This window comes from Quercus lobata, chromosome 6, assembly GCF_001633185.2.
Source record: "Quercus lobata isolate SW786 chromosome 6, ValleyOak3.0 Primary Assembly, whole genome shotgun sequence".
NCBI lineage: Eukaryota > Viridiplantae > Streptophyta > Magnoliopsida > Fagales > Fagaceae > Quercus > Quercus lobata.
Window position 1 is genome coordinate 46,343,306 of NC_044909.1, and position 21,333 is coordinate 46,364,638.

The 21,333-nt window shown below is 41.3% G+C and overlaps 2 protein-coding genes and 1 long non-coding RNA gene across 3 annotated transcripts; 2 read left to right on the top strand and 1 right to left on the bottom strand.

Moving 5' to 3' along the window:
- Nucleotides 1-197: 197 nt before the first annotated feature.
- Nucleotides 198-2,110, bottom strand: LOC115993885. Its single transcript, XR_004093094.1, has 3 exons — nucleotides 1,883-2,110; nucleotides 1,301-1,373; nucleotides 198-744 (listed from the first exon to the last, which is right to left on the bottom strand). It is a non-coding gene; the product is annotated as an uncharacterized LOC115993885 (long non-coding RNA).
- A 6,289-nt stretch (nucleotides 2,111-8,399) lies between these two features.
- Nucleotides 8,400-9,719, top strand: LOC115950367. Its single transcript, XM_031067573.1, has one exon. It carries the CDS (start codon nucleotides 8,400-8,402, stop codon nucleotides 9,717-9,719), a length of 1,320 nt encoding a protein of 439 aa, XP_030923433.1.
- Nucleotides 9,720-19,912: 10,193 nt separating this feature from the next.
- Nucleotides 19,913-21,111, top strand: LOC115995043 (DNA-3-methyladenine glycosylase 1). Its single transcript, XM_031119453.1, has one exon. It carries the CDS (start codon nucleotides 19,931-19,933, stop codon nucleotides 20,984-20,986), a length of 1,056 nt encoding a protein of 351 aa, XP_030975313.1. The 5' UTR covers nucleotides 19,913-19,930; the 3' UTR covers nucleotides 20,987-21,111.
- The last annotated feature ends 222 nt before the right edge of the window (nucleotides 21,112-21,333 follow it).

Genomic DNA, 21,333 nt, shown 5'->3' on the forward strand with positions numbered 1-21,333 from the left:
TATACATCATCTAATATCTTCATTACAAAAGTTCAGCCTCCATTAGTAATTAGTCTAACTACTGTTAGCCACCAAAAAACTGTCTCAAAAGATTGTTATCTACTCTGAAAAATTTATAAAATAATGGAATGAGACAGAGCCCAGTAAGTAGCATAATTAATGGGGTGGGGGAAATGCAAGTTTCATGATAATGAATATTTTACAAAACATGTTATAATTTGGGAATTTCCATTTAGTTTATGCAAAAACAATTTCATTAACCACAAGACAAGAACGATAGGAATAGTTTAGTACCAAGCTTCCAAAAATAACTATGAAACTACATTCCATTCACTATGAGCCATACAAATGTTCAATACCATTTCAAAACTAAAAAACCTCATCGAAGATGCAACAAGGACCAATAAAGACAGAGATATCACCCAGACATCATACCGCCATAAACAAGTTAGAGCCCAAACACACTAGTATGATATGTACCTCTTTTGGCATGTGATCTATTGGCCCTGCCAAGCCTCACCCACACCCTCAAAGATTTACCTATCCCCTCCATGGGCAACAGAGAATAACACATCATATAGTACCTCTTTTGCATGTGGTCTCTTAGCCCTGCCTAGCCTCACCCACACACTCAAGGATTTACCTTTCTTTCTCCTCCCCTCCTCCTCATGGCAGCAGGGAATGACGTGTCGCATAGTACCCCTCTTGCATGTGGTCTTTTGGCCCTATAGGCAACGGTCTCACCTACACACTCAAGGATTTACCCGTGTCATACAAAGTGTAAGTCTCCAACCTGGCTTCTTGTCTCCAAGACAGAGTAATCACCAACATCATAGCACAAAGGCAAAGCCACATCAAAAGCTCACAAGTTCAATGCATTCAAAATACATCATTTACCTCCAAGTAGTTTCATAAGGTATTACAACAATCAAATATCCACAATATTCTCAAAAGTATTTCTTGTTAAAAATGTTTTGCATCAATATTTCCCAAATAATACAAGACAAGATAAATAAGCACCTTTAAATTTCCAATATACCATAAAGTCCATGAATTCCTTATCATAGGATTAAGTCAAAGTTGCTCATATTTTCCATGTCAACAATCCATGCATTTCCCCAAATGCAATACCAAATATGATGCATTTTATATATATATAATAATAATATATAATAGAGTCACAACACAACACTTTTAAGAAAACCCATATATATAATTTCCCAAAAATGTGTTTAACCCAAAAACAACATTTATGTAACATGATTATTTTCCAAAAAAATCCCATTAAAAAGCTACTTACCTTGCAACCCACAAAGGCCTAATTCTCCAAGCTCCAAGGAGATTAGCTAGAACCTAAATAATATCAAGTAAACCTAACACAATAAGCACTTAATTAGGCAAGCCTAGTATTTAACCTTATCAATAATAATATATTCCACTTCTAAAGTTTCTCAACAAATTGATTCACAAGGCATAAACTCCAATTCATAAAGTTAACCCATTTAATATTTCCAACATTATGACTAGCTTCCATAAAATTCACACTACATCATTAAGAGACTCATAAAACCAAAATCACAATATTCTCCAACACAAACCATATAAATCTTTTTCTAGCTCCAAATAACTCAATAAAAATTATATTCAACATCTATCTCATATTAAAGAGCCAAAACTCTCAAATCTTCACCACTTAGATAGCCACCATTGTAAAAATTACAAACCCACTCATCAAATAAATCCACCAAGACAAAACCCATACATATAAATACATAAATATCACTTCCAAAACTCATAAATCACATGGGTATCATTATCAAAACTTAGATAAAATATAACCTCAAGCAAAATATAAAACCCACCAAAAAGATTAGAAATTTACCTCCAAAAAAAGATGTGAAGGTGCTTAGAGATTCACAAGGATTTTTCCGGTGATCTTGCCAGAAAACGATGGTGGAGATGGTGGTTTGGAGTGGAATCTAGTGGGAGAGTGAGGGAGATGAGTGTGTGTGCTTAAGTGAAAAGAAAAGAAAAGAAAGCATATGAAGGGAGTAGAGATGACCGGCCAAACCCCAAAAGAGTGAGGGAGTGTGTGAGATGTGGTGGGTAGTGATTGGGTTAGGTGGGGCATGTGGGACACCCAAAAATATCTGACCATGTATTTTATTTTATTTTTTTTAATTGGGCTGGGCTGTTACATCTTGTCTCACTAGTTCCTTTCCCTTAACCCTTCCTAACTGGCTGACCTGTTTTGATTACTTTGCCTTTTCCTTTACTTGTGTCTTTACCTGTCTTGTCCTACAACTGTCTACCTGCTTTGGTGTTAATTTCTTTACTCCCTATACTTGTTGCATGTGTGAAGCGTGTCCACTTGTTGTCCTTATCAATAATCAAACGCACACTTTAGCACCATTTTCACTCTTTCACCTTTTTCTTTTGTCTTGCCCAGTGGTCCCTCATCCTTTCTCTTCTGTGTTTTCTATTTGCATGATATCCTTGTGTTTGTCTCTTATGGATGACTTTTTCAACACTAAGGAATATGTGTGGACCGAGAGTAGCAATTCAGATATCAACTCTGACCCTTTAGCTGATGATAGTGACACGGATTCTCGGACCAGTGTAGAATTTGAAGTGCCTTTCGCAAGGCATGGACCCACCATTTAAGCAAACCCTTTTGATTTGTCTAGTCAAAGGGATTTTTAGGGTAATTTTGCTATTGGCTTCATTATGGACTATAGGAAGTTTTCTGATGGGTATCTTCAACATGTTCTTCGATTTGCATGGCGTCTTAGGGGAGCAATGCAAGTGGTTGGAAGGGAATCTTATTTCTACATCTTGCATTTTGCTCACATAGAGGACCTTGACCATGTGTGCAACGAAGGCCCTTGGTCAGTGGATGGTGCTTGCTTATTATGGAAAAATGGAGGCCAAAACTTGTTCTAGGGAAACTACAGTTGCATGGCCTTCCCTTGAAGTATTAGTACCCTGAGTTGGCTGAGAAAATGGGACAAATTATGGGTATTTTTGAAGGAATTTATTTGGATGACAGAGTGCCTCGTAATATCAGGTTTATGCGCATAAGGGTCAAGATAGACCCTTGGGCTCCATTCTTGACTAGTTTTATGTTGAGATTAGATGATGGAGCTTATGTTTGGGTTTAGTGCAGGTACGAAAGGGTCCATAAAATTTGTAAACGTTGTGGTTTAATTGGACATACTAGAGGACAGTGCTCTCAGAATATGGAGGAGGTGGAGACAAGTCTGTATAGGCAACGTATGAGAATCCAGAGGCTTCATCAGGTACACTTTCGCTTTGATACGCTTGAACCCCTGTTTTCTAATGATCTGAGAGCCTTTTATAATCTTAGAAGGGGGTGGACATCCCAAATACGCTTTGGGCCTAATCCCCTTTCTCACCACCACCACCATAATGCCCCAAACCCACATGCACACTTATCCTCAGATTCCACCTCACATGCATCGCACCACCCTTATTACCCAGACCCGAATACAACCCCTTTACCGAGAGCCTATAATGATACAGACAACCTAGCACCTAATCACACTAAAACTAAACATGCATCACTCCATTCAGCCATAAATTCCCTCCACCTGAATTCTCAGATTCCCATAGATCCCTTAAACTTCCCTGCTTCTGAAACAGAGCACGACCATCATCCTGGCACATTCTCCACTAGGCCTTCTTGGCTGCCTCCAAGTGATTCTAAGTTAAAATGGGTGTGGGTAAATGATCGTGGTCCTTATTTAACTAATGGGGAACTCCAAAACTCCCAAACTGGGGCCTCAGATAGTGAGAGTGATTCTGTGACTGTAACGATGTTTAATCTAAATCGCCTAAATGAAGCTAGACCTGAAGTCAGAAATGTATCTACTTGGGAAAGAGGCTGATTCTAGATTCACCTGAACCATCTGCTGAAACATTAGTGCAATGTGTGGACAGGGGACGTTTTAGATTTGAATTAGGTGGGTCGAGTGTTGGGCCTAGTCTTCAGGCAACAAGGACCCAGCCCAAAAAGAATGGAGAAAGCAATCCGAATAAAGTGATTTCCAAGCTCATGGTTAATAGGCTTAAGCCTTTTATGGACATCCTCATCACCCTTTTCCAGAATGCTTTTATGAGAGGCAAGAACATCTCTAATAATATTTTGATTGCCCATGAAATTTTTGACTACCTAGGGAAAAAGAAAGGAAGGAAACATTGCTTTGTTGCTCTAAAAGTGGATATAAGTAAAACTTATGATAGGGTTGATTGGAAGTGTTTGAAAGCCATTCTCACTACTATGAATTTTAATGCATCTTGGGTGAATTGGATTATGGAGTGTGTTACCACAGTCAAATACACTTTGCTCATAAATGGTAACCTATCCCATTCCTTTACCCCCAAGAAGAGGCTTAGACAAGGTGATCCCCTGTCCCCTTACCTTTTCCTTATGTGTGCAAACATATTATCTTTGGCCCTCATGCAAGCAGAAAACCAAAAGAAAATTAGAGGAGTCAAATTGGGCAGAAGTGGCATTCCCCTTACTCACCTATTTTTTACTGATGATGCACTGTTGTTTTTCAAGCATGATGTAGTGTCCCTCTCCAATATTCAACATATTCTCAATTGGTACTGTTTTGTTTCAAGACAAAGCATAAATCTTTCAAAATCAGACCTTTATTGCTCACCAAATATGGCAAAGGAAGTCAAGATGGATTTAGCTTAAAGGCTTTAGGTTAACCTGGTTCAAACTCCAAGTAAAATACTTAGGCATTAATTTTATGTTGAGAGGAAAGAGAGTGGCAAAATTTTCAGTTTCTTGTGGATAAAATGCATTCCAAGTTGCAGGGATGGAAGGCTAAACTCTTGTCTCAGACTGCCAAAACTACACTAATTACCTCTAACCTTCAATCCTTGCCTCTTTACACCTTTTCTTATTTTAGAGTTCTTGAATCCATCTGTAATAAAATGGATGCCATCTCGAGGGCACTTTGGTGGGGACATGATGTTCATACTAGGAAAATGTTCCTTCTAAATTGGGATAAGATTTGCAAGCCGAGAAGGGAAGGGGGGTTAGGTTTGAAGAAATTTAGCATTATGAATCAGGCCATGTTAGCAAAACAGTATTGGAGAATTAGCCAAAACCCTTTATCCTTAATCTCTAAAATTTTTAAGGCCAAATATTTCCCTCACTCCACAATCCATGAATGCATCCCTAAACATTATCACTCTTGGTTTTGGAGAGGCATCATCACACCTAAGAACAAAAAACTTCAGGAAGGAAGGTGGATTATAGGCTCGGGTTCTAATGTTCCTCTCAGTCATAAGGATTGGTTTCCTTGCCAAACACATGTTATGGAACAACACAATCTGAGTGAAGGAATAGTGGCAGACCTTATTGATAGTGTTTCTCATGCTTGGAAACCTAATTTAGTGAGAACTCTTTATCCTGGTCCTATAAGTCAGGAGGTTCTGAGACTGCCTATTTCCAAGACTGGATCAATCTCTAATAGATTAGTTTGGAGACATTCCTCACTGGGGGACTACTAAGTTAAGAAAGCCTATGAACTTATTGCTAGGGACTCTAGAAGTTGTTCTAACAGCTCAGTCCCTTGTTTGCAGGTTCAAGGAAGCTTTCTCTAGCTGTAGTGCAGTAACATATCGACCCTTAGATCAGCAAGGAAGGTTTCAGTACCCTCAAAAGCCTTGGCAGCTTATCATCAAGGTGGCTGGAGCAAGAGCCAAGAAGCTTCATCGAGTTGCCTTTGCCTATGAAGCCAGAAATATGCAAGGGGAGGTAATTTTGCAGAGAGTGTCCAGCTGTACAGAGAATATGGGTGCTCTCATTATCCTTGATGCAATGGTTGAAGCTGCTGTAAAAGCTAGGATTTTGGGATTCAAGTTTCTTTTGTTTCTCACTGATAGTTTGAGACCAGTTTTGGTCTCCAATAGGATGTGCAGACCCAATTGGCAGGAAAGGATTTTGGTAGATGATTTGTATAGTTTAGCTCAGTCTGATGTGGTCTGCCATTCTGTTTTTGTTCCAAAGCTTGTAATAGGTGATGTTAATTTCCTAGCTAAGTTGGCAACTGATATGCCAATTAACCATTGTATGGTTTGACTCTCTTGTTTTTCTGATTTTATTAACAAAAAAAAAAAAAGTATAAAAAAAATGAAAACTGACATTAAAAACAAGAAGCTTTCTGTTAAACAAAAATATCATTTGCACTTAGAATTTTATTTGGACAAAACTTTGCATTTCACGTAACCAACTTTAATTTTCGAGTATTGAAAATTCAGTTGCACTTATCATTCTAAGCAAAATCTTCTCTCTCTAAATGTGGCATTCTCTTTCTACCCTCTTTATTCAATGGATGCTAACTTAATTTATGAATAAGCCATAGGTGATTATAGAGTTTTATCAACGTTTTAATGCTTCTCTCTGCTCCATTATTGCCTAAAATAACAAATTAAATGATGGGATGGACAAAAGCTTCAAAACAACATGCGTTCAAATCTTGAAAAAAAAAATTCATGTCTAAGATTTAAACTTAATTAGATCACAAAATCCAAATCTCCAAGGTTTGTAAAGGTCTTTCAGACATTTGGAGGTGATAATATACATTATTAAACTATGAGCGTAGGAGTTGAAAAATATTGGCATAAATACATTGTTGGAACCTAAAGTTAAGTCAAGATTAATTTTAGTCCCTTAAATTTAAAGTGATTGTTTTAAGTTCCTTAGATAACATGACCAAACTAAAAACCGATACGTCATCACCCCATAGATATTAAAAGTGATTATTTTAAGTTTGCTAAGGACTAAAATCAATCACTTTAATTTTTTTTTTGGGACTACAAAGCAATTACTTTAAGTTTGTTAGGAACTAAAGATAATCACTTTAAAATTTTAGGGACTAATATTGTTTACCGGTTAAATTAGGGACCAACAATATATTTTTTACCAAAAATATTTCCATTGCCAGGATCAAACCTAGATGGGAGAAATTCAAGCCCCAAGGTTTGTACCAATTACTATAGTTAGGACAAACCGATGATTTCAAGTTTGGGGGCTGGAGTATAAGTGAAAAAAAAAAGTTAAAAAATTTCAAATAAATATTCATATAGTATTAAAATGGCTTGGGTTTGAGTGGGCAGGCTAATGAGGGCTAAGTTTTGGAAGAGAGGTGGCCCAACAAAGAAAAAAGACAAAATATAGTTAATTATTTTTTGGGCTAGGGGGGTCGGTCCCTCTCCTAAGTCCGTCCTGACTATAACTAACATTGTTAATGCTTAATCATTATTAAAATTGAAACATTGAGGTATATTCTTAAAATCCAGTTATCTTAAACTGTGCTAGAAGGTAAACTCATGTGAACTTTAAACTTGGATGGAAAATTCTCTTGCAAGTATGTATACAGGGCTGATCAGAGAAAAAAAAAAAAAAAAAAAGATTCGATGAGAATGGGGTTTTGACCAAGACAGAGTGAGGAAAGTTATGGAGGCTTAAGATTCATAAGAGGCTCAAGACCCTTTTGTAGAAAATCACATGGAAATTCATTCCAACAAAGATAACTCTAAATTTTGATTTCTTATTCAAGACCTTAACTACATAGTTTGTAATGCATTCAACAAATCAATAGAGCATGAAGGGGTAAAAAATAGCAAGACGAACCTTCGCTACATTGGCCCTGACGAATCCTAGCCCATGGGCCGGCAATAGGTGAGAGCCCAGAGCCTAGCATGACTTAAAATACTTGTTACACACGTTTGAAATCCAGTAGAATCCCAAAGGAAATCAGAATCCTAGTACAAGGATAATTCTGGAAGATACGCGCTCAATGAAAGACCCACTCTACAAGGAAATGTTTTGCTCATCACGTTTGGGATTACTCAAGTAGAGTCCTATAAGGAAAAAACTTCTACATCAAGGAAGAAAGGCCAACCTTCTACTACTATAAAAGCTCCAATACCCTCACAAATCAAGGTACGCATAATTTCCCTTTCTCTAGCACTCTAGAGTTGAGAATAGTTCTAACTTGACCTTCGGAGGGTACGGTATCATCAGTTGGCACCATCTGTGGGAAACGAAGAGTTTAGCCAGACTATCGCCTCCCGGACATAAGAGTTGCATGGTACTCACTCGCTCGATGGCTACCACCAACAACGTTCAAGGAGACGAGCTGCCAAGATCTACCATATTAGAGAGGCAGGTCCAGACTCTCATGGCAACAGTAGAACGACTCACAAAATAGAACCATGATCTGGAGGAGCAGCTACGCCAAAGGGATGCAAGACATAACGTTCAGGAGGAAAACCAAGAAGGCATTAGTGCCGAACGAAGGGACCAAGAGAAGCCAGAAGGCAGCAACGCCCCAAGCAGACTAGAACGGCAAAACATGAGCCTTCCATCCCTCATGGATTCGGCCCCTCCACCTATTATCGTAGAGATGCAGGTGATGAAGGAGCAGATGGAGGTCATGATGAATGCCCTCAAGGGACGAGTGTCCAATGATCTTGACGACCTAGTAAACAGAACTAACTCACCATTAACTACCTCCGTCAACTCATTCCCCTTGCCCCAGAAATTCCGCATGCCCCAGATTGAAAGCTACAATGGGGTCAAGGACCCCCTCGATCATCTAAAGACTTTCAAGACCCTGATGCACTTTCAAGGGGTACCAGACAAGATCATGTGTAGGGCATTCCTGACGACGCTGAAGGGCCTTGCGAGGGTTTGGTTCAGTAGATTGACACCAAGCTCCATCAACACTTTCAAAGAGTTGAGCGCCCAATTCACCTTACACTTCATAGGCAGACATCGATACAAAAGGTCCACCACATGCTTAATGAGCATCAAGCAGCGAGAAGACAAGACGCTGCGGGCCTACATAACTCGTTTCAACAAGGAAACCCTTTCAATTGACGAAGCTGACGATAAGATACTCGTAGCTGCATTCACTAACGGGCTGCAAAAGGGTAATTTTTTGTTTTCTTTATACAAGAATGACCCAAAGACCATAACGGACGTGCTCTACAGAGCCACCAAATACATGAACGCAGAAGATGCATTACTAGCCCGCGAAGAGAAACCTAAGAAGAGGGAGAGACAGGAGGACACACGACAAGATAGGGGGCGAAAGGTTGCTAGAACCGAAGATCAACAAGATGAAAGGCATCCTAGACCCCCCACTGGAAAGTTCACCAATTTCACCCCATTAACCGCCCCGATAGATCAAGTCTTGATGCAAATCAAAGATGAAGGAGCACTGACGTTCCCTGGTAAATTAAAGGGAGATCCCAACAAGAGGCCAAGGGACAAGTATTGTTGCTTTCACCGAGACCACGAGTACAACACAACCAACTGCTATGACCTGAAACAGCAGATTGAGGCCCTTATCAGACAAGGGAAGCTACAGAGGTTCGTCAACAAAGAGATTACTGATCCGCCGCAGGAACAGGCCCCACGACGGGAGAACGAGCGCCCTAGACCACCTATATGGGACATAAGAATCATCGTAGGGGGCACAACCGCAACCGGATCTTCTAAAAAAGCCCGCAAAACCTACCTCAAAATGGTCCATAGCGTCCAACTTATAGGATTCGTACCCAAGATGCCACGAATAGATAACCCCATTATCGGATTTTCAGAGGATGACGCTCGGAGACTTCACCATCCTCATGACGACGCACTTCAGCTTGCAAATAGGGGATTATAACATGCATCGGGTCCTCGTCGACAACGGCAGCTCAGTAGACATCCTGTACTATCCAGCATTCCAGTAAATGAGAATTGACAAGGAACGGTTGACCCCAACAAATGCCCTACTCGTGGGATTTGGGGGAACGAAGGTGTTCCCCTTGGGCGCAATAACACTAGCTGTGATGGCAAGTGACTATCCTCAGCAGATCACTAAGGAGGTAACTTTTCTCGTAGTCGACTGCTCGTCCGCCTACAATGCCATCCTCGGGCGACCCACTCTCAATTCCTGGATGGCAGTGACTTCAACATACCACCTGATGATTAAATTCCCGACGGAGTATGAGGTGGGAGAACTGTGGGGAAATCAAATAGCATCACGAGAATGCTATATTGCCATGTTAGAAATGGAGGATCAACAGCAAACAATGTGTATCGGAAAGCAACGAGCATTAGTAGAGCCAGTTGAAGAGCTGGAAGATGTGAGACTTAATGACACACGGCCTGAACGGACGACTAAAATTCGCACACTAGCTAGTTGGCCAGTGCGCCTAACGATCACGACTTTCCTCAGAGATAACCAAGACGTGTTCGCCTGAAGTTATGAAGACATGCCAGGAATCGACCCCTCAATCATGGTCCACAAGTTAAATGTGTCGCCCTCATTCCCTCCAATCCGGCAAAAGAAACGAGTCTTTGCCCAGAAGCGGGACAAGGCCATAGCCGAGGAAGTTCGAAAGTTACTGGAGGCAGGTTTCATCCGGGAAGTATATTACCCCGACTGGTTGGCAAACGTCGTCATGGTTAAAAAGGCCAACGAAAACTGGAGGATGTGCGTAGACTTCACGGACCTCAACAAGGCTTGCCCTAAAGACAGTTACCCGCTCCCACGGATAGATACCTTGGTAGATTCGACTGCGAGACACCAACTCCTAAGTTTTATGGACGCTTTCTCCGGCTATAACCAGATTAGGATGGACGAATCTGATTAAGAGAAGACCTCCTTCGTTACAAGCCAGGGATTATTCTGCTACAAGGTGATGCCTTTTGGACTCAAAAATGATGGGGCAACATACCAGAGGCTAATGAACAAGATGTTTGCACATCAGATCGGCAGGAATGTACAGGTTTATGTTGACGACATGTTGGTAAAAAGCCTGCATGAAGTTGATCACCTAGATGACCTCAGGGAGACATTTGACACACTCCGATCAATCAACATGAAGCTGAATCCAAACAAGTGCGCGTTCGGAGTGACAACTAGGAAGTTCTTGGGCTTCATGGTGTCCCAAAAGAGAAATAGAGGTCAACCCAGAGAAGGTGTGGGCCATAATGGAGTTGGAGCCATCAAGGACGGTTAAGAAGGTCCAAAGTTTAAACGGAAAGATCGCAGCCCTAAACAGGTTCGTCTCAAGGGCGACGGACAGGTGTCTACCATTCTTCTACACTCTAAGGAAATCATTTGAGTGGACGGATGAATGCCAGACGGCATTCAACGACTTAAATGCATATCTCTCATCTCCATCATTGCTCAGTCCATCCATGCCGAGAGAAGAGCTCTACTAATATTTAGCCGTTTCACAAGCTGCAGTAAGTGCAGCTTTGGTAAGAGAGGAGGATGGATCCCGAAAACCAGTCTACTTTACTAGCCGAGCACTTCGAGGGACAGAAGAAAGGTACCCTCAGATAGAGAAGTTGGCTTTCACGTTGATAATCGCGGCGCGAAGACTTAAGCCATACTTCCAAGCGCATACCATCGTTGTCTTAACGGACAAGCCATTGAGAAAAGCCATGAGTAGCCCAGAAGCGGCAAGAAGAATGGTTTTGTGGGCAGTAGAGCTGAACAAGTTTGACATCCAATACTGCCCGCGGACGGCCGTAAAAGGGTAGGTAGTAGCTGACTTCATCGCCGAGTTCACTCTCGAAGACGGCCAGGTGGAGGAAGAAAAAGGACAATGGAATATCTATACAGATGGATCTTCAAATAGACGAGTTGGAGGAGCCGGCGTAGTGATCCAAACTCCGCAGGGGGACAAGATCCAATGTATGATCCGACTGGATTTCCCCACAACCAACAACGAGGCAGAGTATGAAGCCTTGGTGGCAGGGCTAGACCTTGCAAAGGCTGCGGGAGTAGAAAACATAGTCGTACACTGCGAATCACAGGTGGTAACGAGTCAGATCAATGGAGACTACGAGTGCAAGAATGATAAAATGAAGAGGTATTTAGAAGAAGTAAAATACCGAATCAGCGACCTCGAAGTCAAATTCATTCAGATCCCAAGAGAAGAAAACGAATGTGCCGACCATCTAGCAAAAGCTGCGTCAGCCGAGTTTATGCTGGTTCTCGAACAGGTATTATCATTCATTCAACTCTCCTCACTTATCGATGACGAAATAAGTATGCAGGTAGTAAACTCTGAATGCAATTGGACTACGCCATTGATATCCTACCTAAAAGCTGGGGTGTTACCGGACGAGAAGGGCGCTGCAAGAAAGTTGAAGGTCCAGGCACCACGGTTTGTGCTGATAAAGGACATTTTATATAAAAGGGGTTTCTCTCGACCGTACCTGAGGTGTTTAGGCCAAGAGGAAGCAGATTACGTGATGAGAGAAGTACACAAGGGTATCTGCGAAAACCACTCAAGCGCGTGATCATTAGTACACAAGTTGATCCGAGCAGGATACTATTGGCCTACAATGATGAAGGATGCGTAAGCTTATGTCCAGTCCTGCGACAAATGCCAAAGGTTCAGCAATTTCATCAGACAGCCGTCTGAAGAACTGACCCCTATGACGGCACCCTGGCCGTTTGCATAATGGGGACTTGATATCATGGGCCCATTCTCGACGGCGATCCGGCAGCTAAAATTCCTGGTAGTAGGCATAGACCACTTCACTAAGTGGGTAGAGGCAGAAGCCTTAGCCACCATCACGAAGAAGAACATTCGAAGTTTTGTCTGGAGGAATATCATATGCAGGTACGGGATACCCAGAGTACTGGTCTCTAACAACGGTAAGCAATTCAACAACAGCACGTTCAGAGACTTCTGCTCGGAGCTAGGGATCAAGAATCACTACTCATCGCCCGCACACCCACAGGCAAATGGGCAAGTCGAAGTCACGAACCGATCCTTGCTCAAGGTAATCAAGACCCGGCTCGAAGGGGCAAAGGGTATCTGGCCGGACGAACTACCAAGCGTCCTATGGGCATACTGGACCACAACAAGAACACCCACTAGAGAAACACCATTTCGACTTGCATATGGAACCGAAGCTGTCATTCCCGTAGAAGTGGGGCTCACGAGCTATCGGGTGGAGAGCTACGACGAAGATAAGAACAAAGAGGCCATGCGCCTCCAGCTCAACTTAGTGGACGAAGTCAGAGCGGCAGCAGAACAGAGGTTGGCGCGTTATTAGAATCTCATGGCAAAACACTACAACACCAAAGTGAGGCATAGGGACTTCCTGGTCGGTGATCTTGTACTACGGAAAGTAATGGGTGCCACTAGAGATCCTTCGCAAGGAAAGCTCGGCCTTAACTGGGAAGGACCCTACAGAATCGCATCATAGCAAAGGAAGGGGACCTACCACCTCGAGACAATGGACGGACAAAAGCTGCATCACCCTTGGAACACGGAGCATCTACGGAAATACTACAGTAGAGAGAATATGAAAAACCAGCGATGATCCCCAATTTCCCAGTTTATTTAATTTTAGCTACAATTACTAGTTTTCCTTTAATAATTTTTTCTACAATATTTTGTGCCTTTTTAAGCCCAAGGGGGCAAGTACTTTTCCTATAAACACATTTTCTTTTTAAAGAGGAATTATTCAGACACAACCATGTTTTTCTAATTAAATTCAAGGATGGATAACCGTGGGTGCAAATGACTACCAGAATCCACAAAGTGGACGGATCATCCATAGATGAGAATATCTACAAAGTCCACAAAGTGGACGGATCACCCATAGGGTGAAAATATTTATAGTCCACAAAGTGGATGGATCACCCATAAGGTGAAAATATTTACAAAGTTCACAAAATGGACAGATCACTGATAAGGTGAAAATAGTTAGTCCACAAAGTGGACGGATCACCCATAGGGTGAGAATATCAACAAAGTCCACAAAGTGGACGAATCACCCATAGGGTGAAAATATTTACAAAGTTCACAAAGTGGATGGATCACTGATAAGGTGAAAATAGTTAGTCCACAAAGTGGACGGATCACCCATAGGGTGAGAATATCTACGAAGTCCACAAAGTGGACAAACACCCATAAGGTGAAAATATTTACAAAGTTCACAAAGTAGACGAATCACCGATAGGGTGAAAATAGTTATGAAATCCACAAAGTGGACGGATCACCCAAAGGGTAAAAATATTTACAAAATCCACAAAGTGGACGGATCGACCATATGGTGATATACAAAGTGGACGACCCAGTGGGTGGAAATACCTACTAAGACCACAAAGTGGACGGATCACACGTGGGTTGGAAATATTTACAAGTCCAAAAAATGGACGGATCATCTTAGACGGGCAACAGTCAAAGCCCATAAATAGACGGATGAAATTAAATTACGCTAAGTAGGCAAATCGTCCCTGACGTAAGAAAACTCCTTAAAGTCAATAAAAATGGACGGTTAAAACAAAATCCACCAAATAGACGGGTAGTCCCAAACAAATAGCGTTTGATATGCAATAAATTCTAATTGGACGGACACAAGCCCGTCAACTGCACGAATTGCCCCGTTAAGTGAAAATTTCCAAGTCCACAATAAAGGACGGGATAGGTTACCTAAAATATTCAAGTAGGACGGATCATCCAAAAACAAAAACTACACAAGTCCATAAAAATGGCCAATTCTATAATGAACAACTTGAAGAGGACGGATATTTATGCATCATTCAAAAAATAATAAAGATTGATATAGCAAGCATAAAATTGTAAAATAATGCAATAACAACGGATAAAACCCTCAGAGGGTAACTATTTAATACACAAAATTAAGGACGGATTGTTCTAAAAAAAATTTTACATTTTCGAGTCGGCATCTTGAACATTTTTTGCTAGAGTTGATTCTCCATCACCTTGAACTGCTTCCTCAGCAAAGAGGTTGTCTGTGTTCTCTGAGGCGACGGGCAAAGCAGACGTCTGGTCTTGGTCATTGACATTTATCATTGACACGTCCAGTTCAAGGTAGGCTTTCTTAACTTGACGGAGTGCATCATCAAAGCCTTGAAGGAACAAGCCCCCCAGCTTGCCCAATAAGGCGTCGGAATCACGGTATTCTCGGACCGCTACCTCCTTAGCCTGACGGAGCTTTTCCTTCAAGTCTTGGATTTCCTTTTCTTTGACCTCCAGGGCCATCCCAGCCTCATCCGTCTTTTGCTCAAGCTCTTTCCTTACCTGCTCTGAAAGGTCAAACTTTTTCTCCATAGTGGACTTCCACTTGCTAAGTTGACTCAGCTCACTCTCCGTCTGCTCCACCTTTGCTCGAACACGTTCCAAGGCTGCCTCACGGTTAAGGCACCGGTCCATCAGACCTTTCATCATGACCAAGGACTGAAACAAACAAGTTAAGAGTGTTAGACAAAGACAAAGTAGAATGGACGGGCGTAAACAGACGGACAAACATTTCCTGTGCAACAGCAAAGAGACCCGTCTCCCCCATCGCCTCCGTCGAGTGATTACCCAAATCCTTATAATCCTTAGATGAGATTATAGAAGAAAGCTTCTCCAGGGCGAATTTGGAGTCGTCACGAAGGAGAGGAGGAGGCTTCTCTTGGCTTGTGGAGGGTGCCTTCATCAAACCTTTGCCCGACCCATACTTTACTGGGGTGACGGTCTTCGTACCCTCAGCCATTAACCCGACGACGGGGTCCAGAGAGACTTTCTGCTGCTTAAGCAGACGGTTAGATTTGGACGGAGGCTTTCTTTTTATCGACGGAGCCGTCCCCTTAGGAACCAACTCACCGGACTCTTTTCTTTTGGCAGCCTGTGCCTTTATCAGAGCCCTCCTTTTAGCATCGTCCATCTTTGCAAAGAAGGACGGATAAAGTCATTAACTAAGTTGAAGCCGTTTATACAAAATAAAGGTTAACGGACTTACGTCTATGAATTCTTTCGTTATATCTGACAGCTTCAGGAATGGGTTCAGGACCGTCACAATACCAGTAAATGCTGTTTGGGTTTACCAACTTTTCCCAAGTCCTTTCTTCCGGTTTGGTCTTCTGAAAAATCTTCTCAAGGAAGCTAAACTCCTCAATACTAACTTGTGGGCGCCGTCTACCTGCAGAGAAAATGGACGATTAGAAGAAAGAACCATAACTGACGAATATAAAAAGTATTTGCAAATTAGGACGAATGCATACGAGATGAATGTAATACTCCCCAAGTTGTGTCGACAGGCATATACTCCGTCTCTCCTGGACGGGTCATCCACTCGTCACCCTCTAGGAAGAAGTAACGACTCTTCCAATCTCTATTTGAGTCGGGTGTTTCAAAAATAACCTTCAACAATGGGCTCCTACTGGCAAAACTATACATTCCCCTTGACCTGTCAATTTCGTCTGGATGGTAGCAATGAAGGAATTCACGCACTGTCAGCCTCCTAGCGCCATCTGTCATAGTACCATAGAGAATCTCCATTGCTATGAAGAGCCTCCAAGCGTTTGGGGATATCTGGATGAGGGACAGACCTAAATATTTTAAAAGTTCTCTATGTAGGGTACTTAGCGGAAACCTAAGTCCCGCCTTCAGCATCTACTCGTACACTTCGACACCTTTTACCCCTTCATAATAACATTTCTCTGATACATAGGGTAGACGGATTGGAATGTAGTCCGGAATTTGAAAGTTAAGCCTTAAAAGTGCTAAAATGTTTCTCCCTGATGACGGATGTGAATTTATGCACCGTCCACTCTGGTAGCATGATGAACTCTCTAAGTCCATCAGCACCGATGACGGATCCCAATGGTTGATCCTCACCGTCATCAGACATATCTTCTACTTCAACCATCTCCATATCCTCATTTGTTGAAGACGAGGAAAAGGCGGACGGACTCCTCTCTTCGTCTAGACTCTCTGGGTCTTTATGACCGGATCCTAGCCCATGGGCCGGCAATAGGTGAGAGCCCAGGGGCTAGCATGACTTAAAATACTTGTTACACACGTTTGAAATCCGGTAGAATCCCAAAGGAAATCAGAATCCTAGTACAAGGATAATTCTAGAAGATACGCGCTTAATGAAAGACCCACTCTACAAGGAAATGTTTTGCCCATCATGTTTGGGATTACTCAAGTAGAGTCCTATAAGGAAAAGACTTCTACATCAAAGAAGAAAGGTCAACCTTCTACTACTATAAAAGCCCCAATACCCTCACAAATCAAGGTACGCATAATTTTCCCTTCTCTAGCACTCTAAAGTTGAGAATAGTTCTAACTTGACTTTCGGAGGGTATTTGACTGGTACCATCTCACTGGTGATTTTACGGTATCATCAGAGCATATATTCATTGAGTCCCCTATAGAATAAATTAATGGTCCAAATGGAATGGGCTATGATGGGCACAATAATCATGACATGTCACTTTAGGAAAGCAAGCTTGGTCATGCTCACATGGCAGCTCACCACCAATGACGTGGTAGCTTGGTAGAGACATAAGGAGCTCGTTTCAATCGAGCTCTCTCAATCGAGAAACAACTAAACCAACTAGCTCTCCACATGGAAAGGAATTCAAATCCACCTATAACTATTGGGATCCAAAGGCATGGGAAGCAAAGGTTTTAGCGCACAGCGTAATTTCGGTTTGGTTTCCACTAGTCCCTTCTTTTGACGAAACTAACTTTGATACAGCTCTAAAAACAATAGTCGATCTGGCAGTGTTTAGTTGAGATTAACAGACTGAAATCATATCCATATGCAATGATCTAGTGTGGATAGATAATCCCGTCATGGCAAAAATCAGCATAATTTTTTCTTGTGGGCTCATAGGAGATTAAGCTTGGCTTCAACCATGTTTTGTTAAAGGGAGAGCCTCAAATGCCTTCCTTCCTATCTAAATATCCACTCGTCCAAACAGAGCTTTGGGAGACTCACGAAAGTAGCACATGCTATACAAGTGACGCTAGTATGGGTCCAGCATAAACTTCTCCAATACTTAAATTAGAATTACTAAACCTAATAACCAAAAAATGATCAATATTTTAGGGTTTTTCTATCATTATACCTTAAAGTAGTTGTGGTTCCTTGTTTATATAGGATAGGTGTCTGATCATTATCCCTTGGTTTACTCCATTTTCCATGGTAATGGCATGATGGGTACAGTGGCACATTGAAGGAAGAGGAGAATCTCAGTATCAATGCCCACAATAAAAGATTGTTAGTTGGTGGAGTGAATATCATGCACTTCAATTTTAGAAACCATGTCTTTCAATATATAGCTTTTGCATTTGTACCCTTAAAACCTAAGAACCAAAAAGCAATAAAATATTTTAGGGTTCTTTTATTATACCTTAAAGTGGCTATGGCTCTTGTATTTCTAATCATTATCCCCTTTATTTACACCACTTTCCATGGTAGTGAAATGATAAGTGCAATGGTATTGAAGGAAGGCGAAAATCTCAGGATTTGTGCCCATAATAAGAGATTATTGTTTGGTGGAGCGAATGTCATGCACTTCAATTTTAGAAGCCATGTCTTTCCATATATGGGTTTTGCACTTGTACCCTTAAGCTCAATAACCAAAAAGCATAAAATATTTAGGGTTTTACTATCATATCTTAGAGCGGTTGTGGTTCCCTGTCTATATAAGAGAGGTGTATAACTGTTATACATTTGATTTAGGGAGATTCTAGCCTTTTGCCCTTAATTTTGAAAAAAATTAGCAATATGCCCCTTTTTTGAAACTATATAGGGATATGCCCCTGTTTCGATACTCGATTACTTTAAAATCGAGTTTCATTAAAATACTCGATTTGTAGAAAATCGAGTTATTACAAATAAAACTAAAAAAAAAAAAAAAAAAAAGCATAGAACTCGATTTTAGGGAAGTCGAGTTCCAAAACGCCGCCATAGGGCTTTAAAACGTCACTATAGGGCTTAAAAACGCCACTATAGGTCCCCTTGAACTTGGTATGGGGACTTATAAATTTTTTTTGCAGGAAAACGCTGCTATAGGGCTCCAAAACGTCACTATAGGGCTTAAAAACGTCACTATAGGGGCCTAAAAAAAATCACTATGGGCACCCAGAACAAAGCGATTATACTTGTAAGAAATTTTGCAGAAAAACGCCGCTATAGGGCCTTAAAACGTCACTATAGGGATTAAAAACGCCACTATAGGACTCCCTGAATATAGAACAATCACACTTATAAATTTTTTTTTGGCATGGAACTCGATTTCTTGGAACTCGAGTTCCATGGAAATTTATTTTTTTTATATTTTTTTTTAAGTTTGATCGGGCATAACTCGATTTTCTACAAATCGAGTATTTAATTGAACTCGATTTTAGGATAATCGAGTATCGAAACAGGGGCACGCTCCTATATAGTTTGCAAACAGGGACATATTGCTAATTTTTTTCAAAATTAGGGGTAAAATGCCAGAATCCTCTTTGATTTAGTCCATTGTCCATAGTAGTGGTATGATGGGTGTAGTGGCATTGGAGGAAGGCAAAAATCTTGGCATCTATGCCCACAATAAGAGATTGTTAGTTGGTGGAGCGAATATCATGCTCTTCTATTTTAGAAACTATGTATTTCCATGCATGGGGTCTCGCACTTGTACCCTTATTCACTTCACAAAGGAAAATGATATCTCCGGCCAGCTTAAGTTTTCTTTAAACAATGATGTTTGGATTTTGGACTCATTATTATGACACTATATTTTTCACATCTTTGATATAATATGTTGTGATTAAAGTAACCTCACTTTCATTTAAGTTTATCATTGACATCATTTATTATGTACTAATCATAGATTCATAATAGGTCATTTTAATAACTATTTAATGATATGCCGCTAGTATTATTGCTATTTTTTTCTAATTGTATTAGTTTAATTGTCAATACCCTGTGCGTGCCGACCAAGCTAATCATGTTCTTAGAAGCTCTTAGAATGTATTAGCCCACTTAAGCCTTACTTTATGTATTAAAGAATTAATAATGGCCCACTTAAGCCTTGGTCTTCGTCCCCCCCCTCATTACTTAGTCTGTAACATGAGTTTGAGACTTGCACGCCAATCCATCCATTGGTCTTCCTCTCCTCTCATTTTCAAATCACCCTTGCTTCCTTGGTCTAATAAATACCCTAAAAACCACTCTCTGTCTCTCCCATTGTCACAACTCACAACAATGGGTAAGCGAAGTGCAATCCATTCAGAGTCAAACCCAAAGCTTCCTCCTGAAGAACCCACTTCTCAACCTGAAAACCCATCTTCCTCCTCCAAAATCCCCCTTCCACCCCAAAAAATCAGAAAACTATCCCCCAAAAACAAGAAGTCTCAACAGCCAGAGCCAGAGCCAGAGCCACAACCACAGGTCCCTAATTCAGAAGACACTTCCATTACCAAACCCAGCGACCCAACTCCATCTGAGGCCCCCAATACCCTTTTGCCCATAATATCTGTAAACCCTTTAACAATCGAAGGCGAAATCGATCTTGCCCTTAACCATTTGCGCAGCTCCGATCCACTCCTCACCTCCCTAATCGATTTGCATCGTCGTCCTTCTTTCGAATCTGAACCCTCACCACCATTCTTATCCCTCACCAAAAGCATTCTCTACCAGCAACTCGCTCCCAATGCTGCTAAAGCAATCTACAAACGCTTCGTCTCTCTCTGTGGCAGCGAGTCCGAGGTCGTCCCCGACAATGTGCTGGCACTCGACGCCGCCGAGCTCCGAAAGATCGGAATCTCCGGTCGGAAAGCGACTTACCTTCATGACTTAGCGAACAAGTACAAAGATGGGGTTTTGTCGGACTCTTCGATTCTCGAAATGAACGATGAGTCGCTGGTTACAAAGCTAACGTTGGTGAAGGGAATTGGGGTTTGGTCGGTGCACATGTATATGATATTCTCGTTGCATAAACCAGATGTTTTACCGGTTGGAGATCTTGGAGTGAGGAAAGGCGTGCAGCGTTTGTATGGGCTAAAAGAGTTGCCATTGCCTTTGCAGATGGAGGAGATTTGTGAGAAGTGGAAGCCTTATAGGTCTGTTGGGTCTTGGTATATGTGGAGGCTTATGGAAGCCAAAGGGGATGTTGATTCTGCGTAATGTACCTGTCTTCTTGTACTATCTTAGTTTCTTGTATTGTTGTACTATCTTATCAGTTTCTTTTACTCTTGCTTGTTTATGAAAAAACCAAAAAAAAAAAAAGAAAGGTTGTTTATATGGTTGTACATTTTGCGTGCTTCACATGTTTATGCAGTTCATACTCGAAATTTTGCTTGCTAATAACATAGATAAGGCTTGGTAGTTAGTAGTATTGTTGTTGGGTTTCAATCGTGTAGTTAGAAACTATGTCTTGCTTTTACCAAATACGTGCTAGAAGGGTTGGTGGCTTGGTGCCATGTGGATTGTGGAGTGCCTAATGGATTCACATGATTGGTATCTCTATCTCC